Below are 18,668 nucleotides of genomic sequence, written 5' to 3'. Positions count from 1 at the left end.
GTAATAAACAAATGTATATATATGAAATTATAAACGATCAAAAAGTTGATTGCTCTTTCATTTTAATTATGTTTAACTTAGGACAAATAAATTATACGAAATAAGGAAAAGTAAGGAAAATTAGTTTGTAAATTTATAAAATATTAAAACAACCCAAGTTATTGATATATTTTATAACTTTCATCGCGATTAGCTTCACGAGACTCAAACTAAAAAAATTAGTCTACGAAATTATTACGACGTTTGACTTAAGTGGGTGTAAAATTTATAAATTAGGTCTATTATAATTTTGATAGCAAAGTTTGTTATTATTAATTTTTGTCGATAAATAAATAGTTCCAATATGTTCTTATTGTATTTCTCGAAAAGTAAAACTTCAAAAGCTATATATAAAAAGGAATTATTTTTAAATTTGTTATTATATTGATTGTGGTGAAAATTGTCCAATTATGCCTGGAGACTTGATGATTTTTTTAATTCAGCACCACCATTAATGCCCTAGACGACAATGCGGATTGTAGGATAATAAAAGAAACGGAATTGCCAGAATGAATGTGCCGCGTAATAAATGACAATACAAGATAAAAATTATTTGTGCGAATTGACACTTTAGTTTTATATGAAATGATCATGTTATATTATTTAGTATATCATAAAATAATAGTGTGCGTAGTACAATGGAGAGTCGGTATATTATAATTATGTATTTTTATATACAGCAAGGCACTATAAGTTAATAATATTCGACGACAAGTATGGCGAATACATGCATTATATCGTTCCTTTTGCTTTCATCACTGTATAAGTTGATATAAAAATGAATCGCTGAATAAAAATAGAAAGTGACTGCTTTGTGCCCGCTGATTCCTGTTCATCTTTCGATTTTCCACATTTTTGGCAACTGAGTGTTGCCGCGCGTAAAAAAATCTCGCTGCTTTATAAAACTTTACTTAATGTTAAAACTTGAAATCACTCTTCAACTTTCATTAAATATAAATATAATATACGAGCCATAATAAATAATTGTTGTTAATAATTATTGAAAAATCAATGATATAGTTGCGAATGTTTAATTAGAGTTTGTGTTGGAATTTAATGTTTAATAGTGACGTAAGATGAACATAATTTTGAAAGATGGAATTTATACTCATCGATCCGAAAACTTTTATAATTTTACTATTATTTTTTCATAAGAAACAACAATTACTTCGTTATTTTCATATTTATCCCCCTCCCCCTCCCCCTCCACCTCCTCCTCCTCCTCCTTTTATATACATATTAATTATAGTGATCTCAAAGTTTTATCAATGAGTCTTAGAGTATTTTCCGGCACGGCATCAGTCAATGTTTTTCGGAATCCCTCGCATTGCGACAAGAGTCTAAAAGTTTCCTTCGCATATTTCCTACAAATGAAAATAACAAAATGATTATGTGCTTCATTTTATTAAGCAACTATTGATTACAGCGAAAGTGTAATGTGAAAATTGAGATTAATGGGCGTGTGCCTACAACGGTTTATAAATACAACAGTATATAGAAAGATTTCCTACCTCGATTGCAAATTTCCATCGGTGAGAAGTTTCGCTGTTGTCGCAAATAATTTTTCTTTAACATCCCGTGGTAAAATCATCACATGCTCCGAACCGATTTTAGTGACGGTAACAAGCAACAGCCGTGCAGTCGTTGCATGAACAATAGTATTTTGATGACTGCAGCGATAATTATAATATAATAAATATAATAATTATAATAGTAAAATGTAATCGGTGCCTTCGTACATTCCATTTATCGGTCATTTTTATTGTTTATAGCGTATATTTTTAAGTCAATTATACATACCTAGCACCGCGATTCGCGATAGTTACGATTGTTCGATGTGGTGGAAAATGTTCCACCATGCTGTCCAAAGCACTATTACAGTCCTCGCGAAGAAATTTATTAGTGTCAGCGGTTCTATGCAAAAGCGGTCCTGCTATCTCATCAAGATCCTAAGCAATGAGAAAGATCGAAAGTATATTAGCATTGATCTATTTATTGGTTTTGAATTTGGGATAAGCTGAGCAATAGCATGCGCGTACACTTGGTACATAACTTGTACTTTAGAAAAAGAAAACGACACAAAAAGCAACACTGGTTAATGAAAAATAAGAATAAAAGTTTTATAAGAATTTAATTTAATAGTGACGTTAATATATTAATAGGCTTTGAAAAATGTAATCCACGATATAATTAATTAATACTCGACAAATTCAAGTCAATTTTAATGGGGAAACGAAAGAAAGAATGAAGCGATTCACTGCGAAATATCACACTATTATAATGAAAAAATGTTAATTAAAATATTGATTTTCTGCTGCTTAAAACTCAACTCGTAATAATTGTCTCGCGCAATAACCAAATGAACTACTCGAGGTTAAGCAGACACTCATACCTGATCGATGCCTCGAATGTGTGTGGCGAACACCTGAGTAGCTGCCGAGCAAGCGGCTCTTGCTACTTGGGAGCGCAAATTTGTCACATTCTTGCCGAGGACACGAGCTAGTAGTCCAGGTGTACAACTATCTAATAATTCAGGCTCGTCCTTGGCTATTTCCGATAAGACTTTTAACCCCTTTAACGTTATTTCCCTGAAAATCGTGAAGTTTTCAGTTAAGCTTTCTGAAATAAATAGCTGCTACCTTGTGTGACAATTTACTTATCGACCCACCAGTTTTTGCTTTCCAGCTGTTCAAAACACTGTCGTATTATCTTCGACTTCTCCACGGGTTTGTCATAATGTCGATGATTGCCCGGCACTGAAACTGTTCTTTTGCAATTTAACTGCGATTTTATTTTGCAAGGGGATACTTTACACGATCTTTTTGAAATATCAATTGGCTGCTGCATCTGGCGTGACATCTGTAATGTAACCAAGGCAATTATGAAAATTATGCATTAAACATTCACTGACCTCTTGCTCACCTATCAATTATAAATTACAGCTCAAACGAAATACAAAATTAATATTCATTTTAATTTAACGTATATAATAACAAACAAACTGACACTGATAAATTACTAATAAGATTGTTTGTTGCAAACGTTATTAGAGTACACTATACAATTGCATACGTATGCCGACATAAAGATGAAAATTATCAAAATATTAATAATAGTAATAAATTGACCTCAAGATTAAAGAAATTTCATGGCTTTGCTGCCGGTGCATAAATTTCAACTTACATACGTACTTATTTAATTTTTATTCATATTTTCTTATTGGATTTTACGTCCATTTTTCAGGCTAACAAGCAAACAATCGATATTCATTAGTGACAAACAAAATATAATACAGTAAAAGATTAAAAAAATAATATTTAATAAAATATATTTACTTATTACGAAATGTTTTCAAGTATTATCAAAATAAATTGTAAAGTCGAATACAATTATTTTCATTATTTATAATATAACTTAGAAGCAACTTAGATAGCATCATTCCTATTATTAAGGCTACTTGAAAACGAAATCGATAAATAACCTGAGGCTTGACGATGACATCGTCAGCTTCATCGGTAACGTCGGTAGTCACGACTTGTTTAACGTTGTTAAAACCAATTCGAAGTGGCGGAGTTTGACCCGAGTGCGTGTCCTTCAACGATCGATCTTGATTTATAAATCTCCTTGGGCTCGAATTTTTAGAAGTCTAAAAATAAAAATAGCTCCAAATAAATAACTAATAATTTAAAAAATTTAATTAAAATAATTTTAAAAGCATTTTTTACCCAAACAATGATATATGCCATAGAGTGTTTAATCCTAGAACTGAGTGATTCGCGTTTGTAAATAAATGATATATGTTAGATTTAATGATAATTATAAATGTTAAATAAGATGATTGTTCAAAATATCATTTTTTTCATTTTTAATTCTTAAGGTTTGAATGACGACATAGTGATACCACGTAGTGGACAGAAATTATAATTAAGGTATAATACGACGTTACGATCATTTATTTATTTTTTTTAAAGATAAAACGTTTTATACGTAAATCGTAGACTAATTGATTTTCGTAAAAATAATCTTATACTGGTATTACTACTACTACTACTACTACCACTACCACTACTACTACTACTACTACTACTACTACTACTACCGCTACTACTACTACTACTACCGTCTACTGCTACCTTCTGCTACCGAATGGATTTTATTATTTATAAAAACATTATAAATATGGACTGTTTTTGTCCAAACATAAAGAGCTTGAAAATTGTAACGCTCCTGTTATTTCTTTGTTTGGTTTGTAAAGTATTGTTAAATCCCTCGTACACAATGTAAAGTTGTAAGCAAATAAAATTCTAATTACCGTGAGATCGTCGTTGTTGTTGTTGTATACGGTGACGCTGGAATTGTTTTTCAAATCGTCATCTAATGTATAGGACATCCTTTTTCGAACTGGTGAATTGCCAATGCCTGTCATTATCTTCACATCTCCTGCAGAATTTCTCACGGCACCAATTTTGGTCGCACCCTTAACCTCGCCAGTTTGAAAATCCTCCGTCTCTTCACCGACGCCGTTGGTGCGGTTATTCAACTCCACCTTTACACATTTAACGATTAATCCGGAGAAAGGTATTTTCGCTTTTTATGCAATGTTTTCCATATATCCGTAGCTCTTTCATTTTTAATGGCGAATTAGTTTATTATTTACCGAAATTTGTTTAGACGAAGAAAATCTTTCGATAAAATTACTTTGACAGCATAGTGATAGTAACAAACTTCATACGCTTCCACTGTATAATTACTTTAATAAGAGGGGCTGCTTTCTTTTTATGACGTGTGAATTTTTATTTTAATTAGTCTTAACAATGATTGGTTTTAAAGATATAAATACATCTTTTATCTATGTCGATGTAATATTTATGATCATATTTTCATAGCGTGATCAGTGCCATTATTTCTAAAAATCAAAGTTTAACTTTTAGCTGACTATAATAATAAGTAGGAGAGGCTCCTGTTAGCAGCATATCATTGAAAATTTGATATGCCAACTAAAAAAGAAATTTTTCTTTGATTATTGTCATCAGCTTTAAAAGCATTTGAAAATAATCATTTTTTACGTTTCATAAAGATTCTACCGTTTATATTAATTAAATAGTTTTTATGCGTAATCTCATGAAGTTTTATCGATTGGAATTAAGAATCATTGGACGATACAATCTTTTCAATTTTTTCTTATTTTATTCTAATAATAACGAACATTACATTACATTAACATTTGAAGGTATACATTTTAGCTCTCTTTGTAATATTTTAAATAATTGCTTAATAATTTGTAAATCGAATCTGATTACTAATAGCGATTACTGTAATCGCCAAATATATAGCAATAAACATTTATGAAAAACGTTTAGAAAATATTTTGTTGAATTCTATGAAAAAATAATTAATATATAAAAATACTTAATCAAATATATAATAAATCTCAATGATGCAAGTTTATCAAATGTTCAATGATCGTGTTCGATTCATTCGGGCAATTAACTTTGTTGCTAATAGATAATTTCGAATTAATGGATTTATTAACTCAACCGTCTTATTGGCCTTTTTACGTTTTATTTATGATAAATTTACTAATGTGAAATATTAAAGTCGATAAAAAATTGCAAATAAAACTAATATAATAAACGATATAGTCACACGAGGACCTTATGGATTATAAGGATTGATATGAAGCTTGAATTAGTCGAGAAAAAATTGGGTGAATTAGCTCATAAATGTCGAAAATTTCTTTCACAAATTTCACAATAATAAAGAATTTATATATAAAATACAATAAGCCGTGATTAGGTCTAAGATGGCAGTCAATTCGCGGGATGATGGGCTTAAAGTAAAGGACTCACCATCGAAGGACTAAAGCGGCCATCCCTCGAATCCTCGTCATTCGAGCTCTCTGATGGAGCTCTGGAGGAAATGGGCGTTACGTAGTCACCGACGGCTTCGTCCTCGTCGCCGTCTTCATCGATAAGCGATTCCAGCGAAAGCTTTGTTGGACTGTCCGAGCTCGATCCCTCGAGTTCCACGTCCACCTCCGCGTCCGAATGAATGGAATCCTTCGATAGAAGTTTAATTGTATTAGAATTAAAAGGCTTGCTGTACTTTATTTTTGGTACGGTAAAAGGATCGACGACAAAGTATTAGCGGAGGATACTTGTGGTGAAATTACATTCGCGCTCTAATTTGAGATCGATATCAATCTTAGCCGTTCAATTCTTATTAATTCATGAAAGTGTAGGCAATTTTTCAAGAAATAAAAAAGATTAAATGAAGAAAATAATAATTTAATTGCTAGATAGCCAGTATTCGCTAAGTTATATAAAAGTTTCTCCGCTAAAAAAAAAAAACTATTTGTAAATAATCGTTAAGATTTACATTCGTTTTTTTTTCAATTTTGTCACAACATTGAAGAGATGTTACATATCGTTTTATATTTCGAAATAGAGATTAATATAAAAATATTGGATATTTACATTGTGAAGTCTCGGGTATAATGTAATTTTGTCGCTCGCTTGACTTGTTGCGCGAATAAATAGACCAAGTGGCAATACAATTATAATCGATCATAGTGAAAATCTCGAACCGAGCGATTGTTAATTGAATACTCACGGCGTCTGGTGTGTTGCATCTGCTCGGATTACTCTTGGCGGATATAACGTCGAAAGCTTTATAATCCGACCTGTTGTCGGGGGAAGAGAGCCGACTACTCTCATCGACGTTGTTGCTCGACTCTTCGCTCTCTGTGCGCACCAACAGCGTTTCATGACTCCGCACCCTTTGGCTGTTCGTGACCGATCGATTCGAGGATGAAGCGCTGCTACCGTTCGATCTCACCTCATCCGCATCTGCAATATATTTTTGAAAAATCGCGGCCTGCTTATCCGTTACTTTTACGTTCATTGGCCATTGATTTTCATGCATAAATGACATCACTTATGCACATACGTACGGCTAAACTTATTGTTCTGACGTTGAGATCCGTATGCTCTTTTCGATCAGTCTAATATCAGCAATAATACTAACACGGTAATTTATAATATAAACGACCTACTTTAACTTAAAATAACAAGTTAATAAGTTTATAATAAGCAGAAGAAGATATATATTAATTATTCTCAATTAGCTATAAAATACTATTAAAAGTATTCATTTAAAGTACTTTTTTCACGGACTTTTAAAGAAAAAGTCTACTTTTTTAAGCATAAGAAAGTACCATTGAGTTTCATTGATTGATGCCATTACTATTTTCTATAAATAAATATATAATTCTAGGCGAAATTTATAAATTTTCTAAGAGAATTTTAAAACTTGAAAATGAAAAGAGACGCTTTAAATGTGAATTTCATAAGATTATCTTTTACCTACAGTTAAGAAAGAAAATCTTTAAGGTACATTTGAATTATATTTTGCATAATTAGTGCCAATAATATCTGAATTAGTATAAACAATAAATTTCTAACTTTTTACTTGGGCTATTCATCATTAAATGTGCGTATAATCGTAAATTATACTAACGACTCATTTTAATTGATATTCTTTTGTTATTATAAAATTTTTTTATTACGTCTAATTCACTTTATTAATAGAAGAGGTAAATTATGTTTTCTAGTGTGCGTGAATGCGTATCACCAAGCATAAACTTAATAATTAGCAATTTACGTTTAAAATATTTATCTGATTAATCAAACGGCTTTTGCAACTCTTTAACGCACTCGCCTACCGACAATGTAAAGAAAAGCAAAATATAAAACGCCGATAAATTATACGTATAACAGCGACGAGAAAAATCTTCTGTACTCATAAAGTGTGCAATAATAGCACTGAATGTGCCCAAGTACATCCCCTTCCCTGGTAACATTCGCGATCGTTTTCCGCACGGTATTCTAGCATATAATGACTGACTCTACACATACGGGCAGATAGTGAGCGTAATCGTCGTGGGCTTGGAGTTTTAACGGAAGCAAAAGCCTCCCGAATGGTGAAACAAATATATATATATATATATATATATATATATATATAGAGAGAGAGAGAGAGAGAGAGAGAGAGATACCGACGAATAGTAAAATAGGCGAAACTGTTTTCCTTTCTCACTTCTTCTCTTGCTCGCTCTTTCTTTTACCTTCCTTCTTAAATATCGATTATCGCTGCAGGTCTCTGACTTTATGCCCAGAGACATTGCACGTACACGCACACGGGTATTTGCAATGCAGCTCGTGCATGCAGGACTTGGTACGTTACGGGGGTTAAGAACCTTTCGCTCTAGTTCAAATGTTTTCGATCGGTGAAAGGTAGGAAGATATAGAGAGAGAGAGAGAGAGAGAGAGAGAGAGAGAGAGAATGAGAACGCGGGTAGGGGTGTGTGCATATACAGTTTGTCTTGTACAAACTTAAAATTAGTGTAGAGTTAAATTCGAATAGCGATTGCGAGATAAAATAAAGTTTATTTATGCATTCGACATTTGTTTATCACTATCTCTCTATATTTAATTTTTTTAGGCAGCTCCTAATAATCGATTTAAAGCAAATGTTATTTTGAAGCTCTCTTAAAGTTCGTCAAGGTCCTTAACCTCACCATCGTATCAAATTCGCCCGCTACAATAGCTCTTCCTTTATCACGAAGTAGATTTTTATAAATGAATAATACATATTGTTTTCCATTTCCAATGGAATATTTTCAAAATTTTAAATTATACTATAAATTTAATTGCTTCGCTTACTTTATATTGCAATTATTTATTTTTTCTTTAGCTTAAAAAGATATTTTAATCTTGAATGAGTTTTAATAGGTTAAATATTGCAGCAATGTTACTCTATTAAATACAAAACTATCGTAATGTGCTTGACGATACTTTGGGAAAGCACTAAATTTATGACGCATTAACAATTAATTGTTAAGTGTTTCTCTTATAATTATCAAATGCTTAATACTCGTTACTCACGCCACTATTGCAAAGTACGTTGATTTAGTTATGTTTTGAAAATTAAATAGCGAACAAACGATATACAACTGAATGCATCGAAATATACATTCTCGTGGTTCTTAAGTAGTCTATTGTTCATGCATTGTTGAATTTTTGTGAAAAGTAAACGTGGAAAAATGTTAACTTACCGCAATAAGACGATGATATCCTTTCGCTTTTTATGGGGGAAGGTTTTGGTGAAATATGTTTCTTATCACTGTTCGTGGTTTCTTTTTCTGGCGTTTGGTTAGTCCTGAAATAGTTTTTGTTAGATTATATGTGTAGCAAATAATATTAATAATTTAAAACTCTAAATTGATAATGAATTTTTTTTTAATAAGGACGCGATACGTTAATTATTAAAATGTTCATTAATAATGAACGAGATGAAAGTTATTGTATACGTACGCAATTCACATATTAGAAAGGAGAAAACAGAAATAGTAAGGTGCTTAATGCGATGTACAGGTGCCAATCAATAATAATTTAAAATTTAGTCTTTATCGAGGTTAGAAAAATATAAGATAAGTATTTTAGTATAAGATAAGGATAAGATTTAAGTTGAAATAAAAATAAATTAAAAAATGTTCATATAAGCTTAACTCATAATAAGAAAAGTATTATTTTACTTGCAATCGAATAGCAAAATACATGAAGTGTGACTATTATTCAATTATCATATCTATTTATTTTGCCTTTATTTATTTGCTGTATAAAAACTAAAAAATATGATTATCCGACGATTATATAAATACGACGATTCTGAAATTATTCTAAAACATAATAATTGAATACATTGTTATACAAATATTAATGCAAGTTATTGATTTTAGAATATGCAGCTATTAATTACCATAACTATTTATAATAATAATAACTATGGAATAATTATATTTGAATAGGGATGACTAGTAGCATTTTAACAATCTTATGTTTATAATAAGAATAGAGATGATGCGTAATAATAAGAATGAATAAATTATAAAGATGAATGATATAAAACAGTGAAAGAATATTAATTTAATGATTTAAGAGGTGTAAGCTTATGAAATTCAAACTTATGCAATGTAATGACATTTTCAAATAAGCTTTACTTAATCACAGTATAAACAAAAATCACATATATTCATATTAAGTGGGTAAGAAAATTTCTGCTTTAATTTCATATTATTATTATATTGTATTTCATAATGATATTTTAAGGGACTTATATTTGCTGGTCACCGTCACTTTTCAAAACTTTATTTTGTAAATTTAAATTTACTTTAATTTAATTTGTTTATATGCTTATAAATATTACGCAACTATGGACAATTCGATTAAGTTTTTGTGTCTTAAAAATTAACATCAGTAATTAATAGTGCAAAAGTATTGCGCGGTTTATAAAATTATAAATATTGTACTTTTTCTTATAAATTGTTAAATAGACATAATATGTAATTCCACAATATTTTTGATCTAATATAATTGTAGAATCTTTTATATAATTGTATAATTTTCGAAATGTAAGTGAGATAAAACTTTTTATAAACTATTGAATAAACGTTATACGAGTATTTTACAATATAATCAACTGTAAATTAATTATGTTATTCTATTTTTATATCCAGTAGACACTATTTACTGTAAATGCTAATGGTAATACTAGAAATTCAATTTTTATTGAACCTAGATCCATCAATCAATATGACCCAGAATATGCATGAAAGCAAAAAATATCAAATGATATTTATCGTTAGATACGATTAGAAGTGATTTTGTGGTAAATATAATTTTTTTTTTTTATTTTTTTTTTATTTTTTGTTTCATTATTATGCACGTATTATTATTATTAAAGTATCGAAAAAAGAAAAAAAATGGTTTGCACGTACGTATGTATTAATAAATCTTGTCAATACATTTTTAACAAATAGCCATATAATGAAATTCTTTTATAACAAGAAATTATCTATCCATTATATACTTTAATAGAATTCGTTTCATCTATTAACAAATATCCTCTTTTAATGTATGAAATTACGTAATAATTTTTTTCAAGATCTTTGCTATTCTAATATTCTTATACGGATCTTCATATTTTTTCAAAATATTTACAAACCAATGTTCACATTTAACAATTACAATTGCAATTTTATGAAAAATAAGCAGACATGTATCAGTACTACAAATTACATACTCTAGTTGCATTTCATTTAGAAGCATTGCTCTTGTAAAAGCATCGATTGCTTATTCGATCTTCGATTCCATAAATATTATCATAAATACACTGGTCGTCGAGGAATCTGTGCCATTAATATCTAATGATAATATATGTAAAATTTCAATTCTGCTTTTATGAAGAAGGGGTAGATGCTTATATTTTACATAGTGCCATATTAATCCTACATTGTGCCGCGGCTGTCGTCGCTCTTGACTGCGAAGATCGGTGTCGCGGTCCTGGCTGCATGTCCTCCGACTGACAGCTCCGACACATTTCTCGAGTCGATCCCGATGGACCTTCTGCTACGAAAGAAACAAGGACAGCAGCCCAGGAGACCATCCGACAAATTCTTACCAGTCGGAGGTTCGAGGGGAAGTTCGGATGAGGTTACAGTCCCGTTGCCGAGGACCTTGCCATTGGGCTCGTCCTTAGCCACTTCTGGCCAGACGCAGTATTTGAAAATCATCTCCAGCTTCGAGTCATTATCAAGAGGCTGGATCGTGTTGCTCAATTTGGAGTTGCATGTTCAAGTAGCACTTAAGTGGCTGTTCGCGAATCAGCACTGCTTATTTCGTCGCTTCCTTCCTTCCACTTGTCTACGATACATCTCTTAATGAACTTTATTGTCTTAAGCACTCGCTCAACTTCGCAACATTCGAAGGAGAATTCAACCCGTAATGATTTATTGCTTATCAACCGCAAAGGAAGGCAGTATTTCATTCTTTAACACGTGGGCAATCATTTCTTTTTTAACATAAAATTTGCTGAACGCTAAATACAATTGAAAAAAAAAAAAAAAAAAAAACTATTTAATACAATTTCTTAAGCCGGATAATGGAAGAAAACCATATAATCATTAATCTGTACAATGTTATGTGTGTTAAAAATATATTAGTCTTATTGCATCTAATAATTAATACAAATATTAGCACGATATATGATAATACTTAAGTCCGTTTATTAATAATTTTTTTTATTTTTTTTTTTTAATAAAAGTGTATAACAACTTATTTTTTATAAATTTAATGACAATCTTAAAATACATATTTCGATAAAATAAACATTGATACTCTTATATTTGAAAATATTCTCAAATTTACAACACATATTTATTTATTTATTAATGTATATTAAAAGAAAAGGAAACTATTCGATTAATTATAATTAGTAAGTAGCATCCATTAAAAACAATAGATAATTAATTTGTTTTTATAGAAAATTTTTTTGCCCTATTGTAATAAATTATATAAATAAATTTTGTATTTAGTTAATAAAAGTTAAAATGAAATTAGTAATAACTTTAAAAATTTAAATGCATTCAATTGCTTACATTTTAAAATACTTTCTTTATTAAAGAATGAAGAAGTAATTTTGTTTAATTACAAAAAAAAAATACTATTAATTTAAAAAAATTAATTACATATATATATATATATAATTTCTTTTAAATAATGATATATTTATATTAATTATTATTATGACAATGATTTACTAATTTTGAAGCAGAAAAGACAACAACAGTTCGATTATTTACCACCTTAATTTACATCTTAGTTCCATTAAACTTAATTATAAACATTTTTATAATTATTAACAAAATTATTTTTAATTTACATGAAGTTTAGCGTAAACGAAGTATCTCATAAATAATATAATATTGTACTTTTTCCACCTTAAATTGTAGCCAACACGAAAATTTTATTATTTGGTATTGACATTTCGCGTAAATAATTAAAATTAGCGTATTATTATAAAAGTTTAAGGTTTTTATAGGTAAGATTTTTTTAGCGATTGTTATTATTTCAAGTAAATAGAAACATTTTAAAATAAAGTGATACTGCCGTGTATTTTACATTACTCTCTCTCTCTCTCTCTCTCTCTCTCTCTCTCTATATATATATATATATATGAAAAATTTCTTTGTATTCAATTAGCAAGAATTGTTTAATAAGTTATATTTCTATATTTTATATGATTTTCATAGAAAAAAATATGTAATCTCAGAAGATTAATATATTAATTTTAATAAGAGATTATTAAGATTAATATATTAATTATTTAATATATTATTTTTACATTATAAACTTGACTCATTTCAATTGAAATAAATTTTGTATAAATAATATTCTTTTCATTAAAATTAATCTAGAAAATTTTAAATTATATTATATAATTTTAGTTAAATTGCAATAAATTAACTGCGATTATTTTTAACGGTAATAATCGTGAGGTGTAAGTATTCCGTACAGTGAAAAAGTATTTTACTATAAAGCTGCTTGTAATTTACTTCAACTTGTACGTAGCCATAGTGTAGAAAGTGAAGGTATATTAAAAAAATTTCCCTTTCACGTTTACAGTTTTAAGTATACGATAAATATCACGAATAAATGTGCATGACAATAGTACTTAATTACTTTGTATTTAAACTTTCTATCGGTCATCGGCTATATTTTAAAAATATAACATACGACAAAGATTTCTGGTTTCACATTAAATTATTAACTAAAGAGGAAATTAAAATACATAATTCATTAATATACATCTATTATTATTATGAATCTCCATTTAAGCGATAAGTAAGCATGTTTTGTATTCTTTATTTAAGTTTATTAAATTCTAGAAAACTAATCAATAACATGCAAGCTACAATAATAAAAATATATCGTTTAATAATTTCATAAAGTTGAAGTTGAATTTATTTGCGTAACAAATTAAGATGGAAAAATCATGCTATATACGAATTTACAATCCTTAAAAAAGAAAAAAAGGTACTCTAAAAAAATCTCCCGACTTATTATCACAAGCTTTGTTTTTAAATTTATAAATTTATATCCTAACCATAATATTAGCAATAACGAAGTCAAGTCAATCGTACATTCATTGGCATCTACGTCCCAACAAAAGAAAATCCTCTGTGAAAAAATAAACGCGTCGATTGTTCACTCGCGTAAAGGCGCCAAGTGCGGATGTTCACGCTTTTTGGCTCGACGAGGGGAAAGGAGAGAGCCGAGTAAAGGTACGCGACAACGGAGCAGGTAGGACCGGTTGCAATAGCGAGAGTCACGGGATTCGAGAGTGCGGGTGCGGCCTCTCGAGGAGGAGTAATCGCGTGCGTGCACAGCTCGTAAGAAGATTGATTGTGCACGGGACAATGGCGAGGGGCGCGATAAATCGGGGAAGGTGGCTCGTTGGTATGGAGGGGGGTGGGGGAGGGGAGAGCCGAATCGGTCGGACGTAACTTGGACTTGGAGCTTACTTGAATTCTCGAGTCGACTCGTTCGCGAGACCGTGAGACGCGCGACTGCGGTTGCTTTCCCTTGTCGCTAGTCACCGGCTGAGACTGTAGACTTTCGCGATGGACGAGGGATGGAGCGAAGGGGTCGGAGGTCGGAGGGTGCTGTGGAAGTTGAAAGGACGGGAGGGAGAAAGAAAAGAGAGGGACGGGGAAAGCACGTGACGCTGACCACTCGAATCCCCTTGTGCACGCCCGTGATACCACCCTCAACCCCCCCACCACTCCAATCGTCTCACTCTCTCTCTCTCTCTCTCTCTCTCTCTCTCTCACCCACTCTCATCGCGCATGCACACACACACTCGCGCGCGCGCGCGCGCACACGCATGCACACACACACCCGCACACGCACACACGCACACGTACACGTACATATACACACAGAGATCACGATAAGCCGCGTGCCACTGTGAATTCATTATATGTTTATATACGTTGCTCACTACGACACAGTCCCTTTTCCATATTGCCATTGGAAATACAATTTTCTCTACTACCAACATGTGAAATATTAATGGTAAAAAATATTATTTGTAATAATGAATGCATATACCTCTCTAGCACTGGATTTTCAAATAACTATTATATTTTAATGAACCACGATAGGTCTTGTAAACGAGTTTTTAAAAGTAAAATAAAAAACAAAACAATCTAATAGCATACAAGTATATAGTAACTATATTTATAAAACTGTAATCCAATCGTTATTTCTACATGAAAATTTTTATTTTTGTTAAGAACTTTTTTTGTATTTTCTTGTTACAATGTGATCGATAATCTACGTAAATAAAAGTAATGTCAGTTTTTTGTTTGTTTGTTTGTTTTTGTTTTTGTTTTTGTTTTTGTTTTTTTTTTTGTTTTTAATAAATGCTAGTATTTATGTACGTTTGAGATATAACTTCCAACTTGAATAGTTGCATGAATGCATTTAAATACTAATATGATAAAATACATTAAGATAACATTGTCTTGGTGATAGGCATCATATGTACAGAGTATATCCGGTTAAACTACAATTTTATTTCAAATTCATTACTTCGAGTTTTTAATGTAAGGTTTATATAGCTTATATGGCTTGCATATGGTTATAGGAGCACGAGGAATAATACGATATTTAATTAATTGGGCAACCAATCACTTTTACGAGACTTAAAAATGCAACTATCTTTTAAAACTGAAAATTAAATCCAACTCTTATATGCTTGTTTATTGAAAGTATTAATTGAAAAGTATTAAGATTTTTTACTGTATAATGGTTACGGGTTTAATTTTTTTTTTTTTTTTTTTTGCATTAGAAAAAGCACTTTATACCATGGATATAGTATTTATTACTGTAACTCTATGAAATTTGCATATTCAAATTTAAAAAATATTGTTACTTTATCGAATATGTACCACCGTGAAAAATACACAGAGAATACAAATATATGAGTATCTATATATACTTACATCTGTATGCGTGCGCCAATATATATATATATATATATATATATATATATATATCTGTAAATACTTCTAAATGAGTGTTTAATTGCACATGTTGCACATGTTAGTGCGCGACCTTTGTGCGGATGAGTGGGTGAATACGTATATTTACGCATCTTTAAAATACGCGATTAGCCAATAAATAAATAAATAAAAAATATAATCCAAATAAAGGAGACGCAAATATTATCTGTATTTAAGCAGTACATGCTTATAGAATTGATAGAAGGTAAAGTAGGCTGAATTATTTATTGCAGCTTGAATGTAGATGCCTTTTATCTTACAAGGTAAAAGCACTTTTATAAATAAAAACATCCGTACTAGATGTTGCAGAAAGGAATTGAGGTATTTTTTATTAACTCACTGTAGCCATGCCTTTCTCCATAATTCACAAGCCCAAATTTATCTAATCTAAAAATTCTTACTCGTCGATATAAATAATTGCCTGTTGGCTTAATTATTTATAGGCTCGTATACGCCCTTTACTCCCCCACCCCGCCAAAGCCAATTCGCAAGTAAACGTTGTTGCGCGTAAATTAACGGTGTTCCTAAGCCAAAGTGACGCGCGCGCACAACGCGTCTCTTACGCCCTCAGGCCTTTTGCCACCGATATGGATTACCGCGTAAACCTCTCTCAACTCTGCTAAAATAGACATGCGCGATCGAAGTGGCTAAACAGTCTTCACAATCAGGCGTAAATTGTTTGTAAATCATCAAGGTTTGAGCTTTTAAATATCAAACTTTCTCTTCGACAATGTATATGACAGTGTCCCAAAGCCACTTTGTCGACAAAATCGTTAACTCAATACCTGCGCAACCAACCATGCGGTTGTAGGTTCCATTAATTTTTTCGGCAACAATATTTTCTAATCTAAATTATATATAAATTATATATATGTACATATTTTTATACATATATATATATATATTTTAAGGAATGTAGAGATATAGAATATAGCGTATAGAAATGTACTGAATTTATTGAAATCATTAATAATAATGATAGCATGATTTTTAAGAATTACAATAATAATCCAATTGAATTATGAATCGTATGGTCTATAAAGAATAGAAATTTCTTTCGTGTCATCGTTTTAAAATACAACTATAATTAATCGTATTTAGCATGATATGGGACATTTCTTATTCCGGCATTTTCTTAACATATTTCGAAAGTATTACATATTACATAGTCTCAAATGAATTTGTACTAATAATTAGTTTAATTACTATGCTTTAATGCACTAAAAAAAAAATGTTTAATGCTTGTTGTCAATTTGAAAAAAGGTTCTGCATTTTAAAGATATTATTTGTTTGTAACAACAACTCGTTCAAGCATATTTATAGTATACTTCTCAAGGCCTCGAAATTAGTTGAAAATTTACCAAGACTTTTATGTAAATTCTTTCAACAGATTATTAATTTGTGGAAGTAGATTATCCTTATAGTTTGCATATGTTTATTATGAAGTGTGTTTTATTTTTTATTTATACTCGTATATTTATAATTGGTATGTATGCAAAATTTATTGTCAAAATTTATTATTTCGTCTTATAATTTCATAAGCCAACTCTATCGGCTTCCCGGTTTACTGGGCGGAACGAGTTGACTCGAAGGTCAGCTTAGACCATCGGTGACTTGAACGCGTCACGCGTTTTTTCATCGATTTCGTATATACGTAATTTTGATAAATTCTCTCGTTTCAATAGTTTGTGTTTCAATTTTTATCTCCATGGTCGTAACAAGCTCGCGAAAAAGTTATCAAAGACACCTTGGACTTTTTTCATTTCGTTTTCCTTAGTTACAGGTGTTTTATAATAGGCAAATGGCCTAATTTGCCAATCGATATATCGGATGAATTTTTTCTTGATTGATATCGCGGGAGCTTAATCATTCAATTACATAATTTTATATCCCATCTCAAAGAAGACTTGCAATTATACAATTGACTATCACAATTGATAAATTACTTGCGCTAATACTAGGACGATACATAGTATTATTACAAAGATAATTCAAATGATTAATAATAAAATACATAAATGGCACATTTACACGATCCATTGTGATAAATTTTGGCAATTAATATAGTCGTATTAAATTGAAAATTTTTTTAATTAAGCCTTTTACGTATGAAATTTAAAGATAAAATTCAAAAATAAACACATTCAATATAAATACATTATCTTTCTATTATAATAAATATTTTTTATGTTTTACATATTTTGTTGATATTTAGAAATTTAAGATTTTTACATTCACATACATATATAGCTATTATTAATTAAATAACGTTTGAGATTATATTTCAGAGATTATAAAGAAAAATATTTAAAATGACTGTAGAGCAATTTTTATTATAATTTTAATCAAATTAATCGAATATTTCCAGACAAGATGTTTAACGCGTTGCGTGCTTCCGATATCATGAATAATCATTTACTCTATGATTTTCAACAGTCGTGATTGTACATTCTTTGCGCTTATGAAACGAACCGAAAATTTTATTTATTATTGCTCGATGCCAGTGATTTGTTTTAAATGTAAATAAGTAAAATATTGTATTCGCCATTAAATTGGAGATATAAAATCTCCCCTCGATTTTACTCGTAATAATGTCATAAAAATGGATCGAGTTACATTATTTTGAAATTATCAATATCATTGTGACCTATTTTTCTAATCA

At 30.3% G+C, this 18,668-nt stretch overlaps 1 protein-coding gene across 1 annotated transcript; it reads right to left on the bottom strand.

The window, feature by feature from the left end:
- Positions 1-1,260: 1,260 nt before the first annotated feature.
- Positions 1,261-11,244, bottom strand: LOC105364261 (protein FAM179B). The gene is made up of 11 exons (XM_011502147.1): positions 11,182-11,244; positions 9,155-9,258; positions 6,652-6,887; positions 5,889-6,098; positions 4,352-4,585; positions 3,521-3,685; positions 2,708-2,898; positions 2,432-2,627; positions 1,840-1,988; positions 1,551-1,709; positions 1,261-1,403 (listed from the first exon to the last, which is right to left on the bottom strand). Exons 1-11 carry the CDS (start codon positions 11,205-11,207, stop codon positions 1,283-1,285), a joined length of 1,791 nt encoding a protein of 596 aa, XP_011500449.1. The 5' UTR covers positions 11,208-11,244; the 3' UTR covers positions 1,261-1,282.
- Between the last annotated feature and the right edge of the window lie 7,424 nt (positions 11,245-18,668).

Source organism: Ceratosolen solmsi, unplaced genomic scaffold (genome assembly GCF_000503995.2).
Source record: "Ceratosolen solmsi marchali unplaced genomic scaffold, CerSol_1.0 scaffold43, whole genome shotgun sequence".
NCBI lineage: Eukaryota > Metazoa > Arthropoda > Insecta > Hymenoptera > Agaonidae > Ceratosolen > Ceratosolen solmsi.
Note: the sequence above shows the minus strand (reverse complement) of the source record. Positions and strands in the feature narration are given on the sequence as shown.

Coding starts and splice junctions, on each gene's coding strand:
- LOC105364261 (XM_011502147.1), bottom strand. CDS start 11,207: ATGCTTCTAAATGAAATGCAACTAGA. Junction 2,628..2,707: donor CAGCTGGAAAGCAAAAACTG/GTGGGTCGATAA, acceptor CACGATTTTCAG/GGAAATAACGTTAAAGGGGT. Junction 1,710..1,839: donor ATCGCGAATCGCGGTGCTAG/GTATGTATAATT, acceptor TTATCGCTGCAG/TCATCAAAATACTATTGTTC.